Consider the following 6,817-nt stretch of genomic DNA (forward strand, 5'->3'; position numbering starts at 1 on the left):
TGGTTTCTGAGTTAAAAAGACCCAGTTTACAGATTGGTAAATCAACTTGCCAGGCTTGTTTACCAAGAGCGGAATACGGTCTGAGGTCGGATATTTAACTCCTAGAGCGGCTACCCCCGATCACCGGAACCTCCGCAGGCTGGGACCCCCTATCGCGGGATCCTCCAGGCCCGCGTATGCGCGCGCTTCTCCCGGGCGTCGGCAGGAGGCGCCCGCGGCGGCCAAGGCACAGCGCGCACCCGCGGGGAGCCAGCAGAGGGGGCGGAGGGAGAGGAGAGGAGGAGCTGGAGGGGGCGCGGCTTCCGCCTCGTCGCTCCTGGGCGCCGGGCCTCCTCCGCCTGGCTCAGGGCTGGCGGCGAGCGAGGGTCGCGGCAGCGGTGGAGGCAGAGGCGGCGGCGCTGGCGGGCCGCGGGCGGCAGGAGCCTGACTCGGGCTCCGGTGTTAGGAGATAAGATGGCGGCGGCGCCCTGGAGGCCGGTCTCCTCCTCTTCTTCGCTCTCCTCCTCCCGGTTGCTCGCCGCCGCCTCCTCCTCCGTCTCCTCCTCCTCGTTCGCTGCCTCCTCCTCCTGCAGCAGCACTAGCGATCGCCGAAGCGCCGGCCCGCTCTCCCCGAGCTCCGAAGGGGGATAGACGGGGCAGCTGCAGGCTCCAGCGACCGAGGCAGAGCTGGGGCCGGGGCGGGGACGGCGGCGGCGGCGGCGGCGGCGGCGGCGGCGCCGGGTGGGGATGGGGTCGCAGACGCTGCAAATCCTCCGGCAGGGGGTGTGGGCCGCGCTCAGCGGGGGCTGGTACTACGACCCTCACCAGGCCACCTTCGTGAACGCGCTGCACCTCTACCTGTGGCTCTTTCTGCTCGGCCTGCCCTTCACCCTCTACATGGTGAGTGTGGGGGCAGGGAGGAGGGTGGCTTCTTACCCTTCTTGCTGGCAGGGAAGCGCCCCGTTTCCAGAGTCAGGCGGGCCGCTGCGCCCTCTTTCTCTTCCCGGTGCGCACACCCCATCATCCTGCGACCCCTTCGGGAATCGCAGCCCCTAGTCGGTGTCATGCTCCCCTCTCCCTCCTCTTACCCCCCCCAACTCTCCTCCCTCTTTAGGGCTTCCTCTATTTCAGTGATGAACTGAGAAACGAATCAAAAGCAGCCTCCATATCCAGTCCCCGTCCTCCCCTCCCCCCAACCCGCTTACTGAGACATGGTGGTTTCCTAGGCCCTTTTTTAGGGGGTCCTTTACCTGTAACCTCCCCAGCCTTTCTACCCCGGCAGGTAAATCCCAACCGGGGCTCCCTGCCCTTAGTGTTTTGTGGTAGGTGCCGTGCATGTTGCTCTTTAAGGGGGCGCCGCATTCATCCTTGGCACGGTGGCTTATTTGCGCTCAGTTCCTTGGGCGTTTGGGTACCCCTTGGGCACGCCCTTCACCCAAGGCAGTTCTCGCGCCTCCTCCTTTGAGAGAATCCTCCCTCTGCCTCGCCTCTCATCCGCGTGCGGAGCCTTCGGAGCGGGGGAAGGATGTGTGTGGCTCTGTTTGGAATGTATTTGTGGGTCCCTTGGGCTCTTACTCGCTTCTGGGTGGTGGTCGAAAACCTGGCAGTTAACTTTCATGCCTCTAAAAATCATTGTTTGCTTACCGCTGGTTCTTTTCTGTTTAGCTTTATGGTCAGTGGCTGCTGTGTTTCCAGGCCAGCTTGGGGGTGGGGCGGGGGTGATGCGGGGGATCTGGCTGGCATTTCAGCAGATTTGTTTGGGTTGGTTCAAGGCCTTTTACTGGTAGGAAAATGGAAAGTACTGCCTGTTGCTGAATTCAGCTCTATCGGCTTCTTTGAAAGGTCTGTGTTTTTAACCTATATTTTCACTGAAAGTTGTCAATGCTTTTTTTTTTTTTAAAGCACAGCGGGTTAGGGTGGGGCATTAGGGAATTAATGTTGAGGGAGATGATTCTTAGGCTTCAGTTAAATTTTTTAAGTCACCGGAAGGGTAGAAGGGATGGTAGCTGTTTCTTTAGGAGGATTCCTTTGAATATATTGCTGTATTTCTGCTAACTTTGTTGGTCTGGGTTAGAAAGTCGGGAATAACTGTAAGAAGTGCTGAAGTTGATGACACCAAATTCTTTCCTAAGTGATGCGCAGTTTCATTAACTGGGAAAAGTGTCTACTTGGGGGAAGATGTGCTTAATTTCACATCTGCAAATTAGATTTAAACTTTTTTATTAAAATTGTTTCAAAGGGCCTTATTGTTTGAAGTAAAACAGCCAACATTTAAAAACGCTGATGGGTTATGGCTTATTTTTTTAAGGGACTTGTTCAGTCTTGCCCCATTCTGAAAATTTATCGTGAAGTGTTATAATTTTCTATTAATTCTGGCCCAGGGAGTTCTCTTTGCACTTCTGTATCTTCCAGAAGTATGACACCATTAATGAACAGGTTAATTACTTTGGGTGTAAGAATCCTCAGGCTGTCACAGAGCCTTCATAGCAGATTGCTGTTACAGCTAGGAGAATTGTAAATTTAAAACTGAAACCGGTTCTTGAGATGTAAGGATTAGTTGTTGTGTTCCAATATAAGGTTTCTCTGTTAGCACCTGCAGTTAACTGTCATCATGGTTTCCTTTTTCTGTGTAATTAATGAACATTACTAAAGGAAATTTAAAGCAAATAGAAACCAATACATTGAGTTTACTGGCTTCATTTTGGGAGTTTATTCAACTAGCTTCAATTCTAAGATAAATATTTGAGTGGCTGCTATGTACCAGACACTCTGCTAGATTCTAGGAAAATAGAATTGCTTCTCTTTCTCGTCTCAGATAATGATACCTTCACTCTTTCTAAACCTTGGAACTTTCCTTGACTCCTCTCTTTCTCTCCACATACAGTCCATCAGCAAATCCTGGGGATTCTACCTTCAAAACATAACTAGAATCCAGCCACTTGTCATCATCATCACCACCACCACTCCCTTGGTCAAAGCTGTTATCTCTCTTCTGGATTACTGCAGTATTCTAATGAGCCTCACTGCTTTCATTCTTTTCTCTCTGTTCGCTCACTCTTTTCTGAGTGATCCTTTAAAAATGTCAGTCAGGTAATACTGCTCTTTGCTCTCTGCCTGTCCTCCTATGTGTCTCAGTCCACGCTCGCCTTCTTACTGTCCTTCCCACAGCAGCATGTTCCTGCTGCAGGGCCTTTCCATTTACTCTTCACCCTCTCTCTGGATGACTTGTCCCCTCCAGATATCTGTGTGGCTTGCTCTGCTTATTTCAGGTTTTTGCTATATGTAAGGCCTTTCCTGATAACCTGTATAAAAAAGCAGCAACTTCCCTAGTTCCTGTAACAAGTCTTACTCCTCCTATCCTCTTTTTTTTTTTAGTAGCACTTATCACTAGTTGATTCATATTTATTTGTTTAATCTCTCTTATTCTACTAGAAAATAAACTGTAAGAGGACAGGGATTTTATTTTGTTTACTGCTGTATTCTCAGGACCTAGATTAGTGCAAAGCACATAGTAAATACTCAAATAGTAAATGAGTGATTAGAACCTGACATGACACAGCTTCTGCCTTCAAAGAACTTAAAGCCTAACCTGTAGATAATGAACGATTACAAGCATTAGAACTGTTATGAAACGGTAAGTAGAGCATGACACTGAGTTTACAGTCAAGGGATTGATTCTGGTTTAGAGAGGGTCAGCAAAGAGGATTTGTAAACATTTTGGAAAACATTCTGATACTGCAGTATTGAGGAAGATTGTTTGAGGCATATACTTAAAGCAAATGCCAACGTTATCTGTTAAAATAAAATCTCAGACAGCGGTAGATTATTATTTGTATGATCTTCCAGTGATAGCGATAACTAATTATGACTGTTCAGTATGTGTGTATAGATTCTCCTTATCCCAAGCTCTTTGTCCTAGACTGAGGACAGAAGTCATTAGTGACTTGTAGTTTTATGACCTTTGGTGGATAAGAGAGCTGGGATTTACCCACTGCCACTTTTTAAAAAAGAGTTGAAGCCTGTAAAGAGATCATATGTTGAGTCAGGATGAGTCTTAGGATTTTTTTTTTTTTACGGTGGGAGTTTTTTTAACAATATTTTATTGTCTTAGGACTTTTTGTGTAGGATTCAAAAACTTTTGCTTTCTGTTAGTAGCTTTGTGGATACTTTGAAAGGTGAAGTTCTAGAGTTAACTATAGTTTCTCAGAAATCTTATCATAAGACTTTCAAGAAATGAAAATCAAACGTAACTTTCTCTTCTTAGATCTCATTGTCCTTTCTGTTTCCCTTTAGGCACTCACCTCATTTTATCTTGGTGTAATTATTTTTGTACATGACAGGTCACAGATGGTGAGCTTTGTGGGGGTAGGTGGTGTTTTGGTATGGTAGAAAGCAGGCCGGAATTGGTGTTATCTTGATTTTTGAGTCTTGACTCTGTTATTGATCGTGTGTCCTTTGGATAAGACTCCATCTTTCTGAACTTTGATTTACTCACTTGTGAGAAATTTCATGGGTATTTTGTAAGAAAATATTTATGAAAGAGGAATTATGCACCTAGAGTGGCTTTCAGTAAATGTCATTTGAAGGAATGGCTGATGGGAACAGTTTCCTCTATAATGCTGTATGACTGGAGATTAGATAGCTCTGTATTTATTAAGTCAAACTATTATCTCAACATATTGCTAAACGTACTGTTTTCTTTAAAGAGTTATATCCCAAGGTGATGAAATATGACAGTAAAATCTGTTGACATGAGTGGGTCTCAAATTCTAGCAGGTATCAGAATCACCTGAACGTGTGAAAAATGTGCACATGTAATGTACATGCTCATTCTGATTCAGTAGTTCTGGAGTAGGATGGCTCATTAATTAGTATTTTATAAACACTTCAGGTAAGTTTAAGGAAGTTGTTCAATATGCTTCTGTTTCTAACTCCACATATCTTCTTGGTTGTCTCACAGGCATCTCAAAGGTTATCATGTCTACAGCCATTCTTGATTCCCCACCACCACCCCCTACACACAATCAAAATTAAAATCTTTTCTTATCCTGTGTCTTATTTACCTAGTGCTGCCATAACAGAAATACCAGAAATGGGTGACTTTAAAGAACAGAAATTTATTTTATCTCAGTTCTGGAGGCTAAAATTCCATATTGGCGTTTAGGCCATGTCAGTACCTCCTGTGAGCCTGACTCTTCGTTCTGGTGTCTGCCAGTAATCTTGGCTCTCATTTGCTTGTAGATAATTCTTAGATGCTGTTTGGCTTTCCCTGTGTGTGTCTTACTGTCTTTTCTGGTGTTTTTATAATTCAGAAATGATTAGGTTTAGGATCCACTCTACACTGGTATGACTTCAACGGATTTACCAATTATGTTACATCAGACTGCATTATGGAAGGAGATTATATTACATTTGATGTAATGTAATTACATTAGATTACGTATCAGTTGTGTGCAAGGCCAACTGATCTAATCATATGTAACTATTCCATGACAGCAACTAGACTAGTGTTTGACTGAACAGCTGGAGTCTGTAGCCTAACGAAGTTGACACATAAAAGTAACCATCACACCCTGTCTTTGTAATCTCAGTTAATGGTGCCATCTTGTATCTAGTTGCTTAAACTATCCTGCTCCCTGTCATGATGAACAAATCTTTCAGTTCTATTGTCAAAATACCTCAAACTTCCCTTTCCACTTCCTAGTCCATGTCATCTTTTGTCTGCACTCCTACCTTAGCCTCCTTACTGTCCTCCCATTTCTATTCCCTGCCTCTCTACAACTCTTCTCCGTATAGTAAGAGATATAATTGTGTTTATGCGATTTCCCCTTTTTCATATCTTTCAGTGATATTCTTTTGCACTTAGAATAAATCCAAAGCCAGTTCTGCCTTTGTCTACGGTTTGTGCAATTTTCCTATTGTGCTATAGTCACATCAGACTTCTTTCTGTTGCTTCAACCTACTGAGCTTGTTCCTCCTGTAGGGCCTTTGTACGTGCTGTGTCTTTTGAAGGAATACTCTTCCCTTCTACTCTTTGCAAGGCTGGCTATTGCTTGTTCTTTAGGGCTGGCCTTAAATACCATTTCCTCAGAGAGGCCTAACCTGATGACCATAGACATCATGTCATCCTGTAAATTTCTTCCATAGTGCTTATCATAAACATATATTTATATATTTGTTTACTTGTTTGCCTTCTCTAACAGTCCCTCACTCCCCCAATAGTTTTGCACTGAGGGCAAGAACCCTGTCTGATTTATTCACTAGTATATGTCCAGTGTCTCCTCTCGTGCATGGCTGTTACTAGGGGCTGAATAAATAACATACTAAATGAATTTCTTATTATATATGTGAACCTTCTCTAGGCTCATCAACTACACTGATAGTTCGGAGTAGGAGCATTACTGTGGTATGCTGTATTTTATGGTAGAATCACATCTTATCTGGGAGTTAGGTTCAATATTAGAGTACAAGACAAAAATCAAATACAGAATTACTGAAAAATCAAATACAGAATGACTTTTTTCTTTTTTTATTGTACTTTAGATAAAGGTTTACAGAACAAACTAGTGTCACATTAAACACTTAATACACATACTGTTTTATAACATTGGTTAACAACCCCATGACATGTCAGTACTCTCTGTTCTTGACCTTGGGTTCCCTATTACCAGCTTTCCTGTCCCCTACTGCCTTCTAGTCCTTGCGCCTGGGCTGTTGTGCCCCTTTAGTCTCATTCTGTCCAATGGGTCTGTCTAATCTTTGTCTAAAAGGTGAACCTCAGGACTGACTTCATTACTGAGCTAAAAAGGTGTCCAGGGGCCATGCTCTTGGGGTTTCT

General features: G+C 44.5%; 1 protein-coding gene across 4 annotated transcripts in view; it reads left to right on the top strand.

Moving 5' to 3' along the window:
• The first annotated feature begins 275 nt into the window (after positions 1 to 275).
• The window catches only part of PCNX1 (pecanex 1), a 190,227-nt gene continuing 183,685 nt past the window's right edge, over positions 276 to 6,817 (top strand). For 2 of the 4 annotated variants that reach the window (XM_004371001.2, XM_012560045.1), the window contains exon 1: positions 276 to 879. In XM_004371001.2, coding sequence (XP_004371058.1) covers positions 727 to 879 — 153 coding nt within the window. In that variant the 5' untranslated portion in view covers positions 276 to 726. The remainder of the gene's footprint in view (positions 880 to 6,817) is intronic. The other 2 variants (XM_023726337.1, XM_023726338.1) reach the window with 2 other exon arrangements.

The sequence above is a fragment of the Trichechus manatus genome, unplaced genomic scaffold, assembly GCF_000243295.1.
Source record: "Trichechus manatus latirostris isolate Lorelei unplaced genomic scaffold, TriManLat1.0 scaffold00010, whole genome shotgun sequence".
Taxonomy (NCBI): domain Eukaryota; kingdom Metazoa; phylum Chordata; class Mammalia; order Sirenia; family Trichechidae; genus Trichechus; species Trichechus manatus.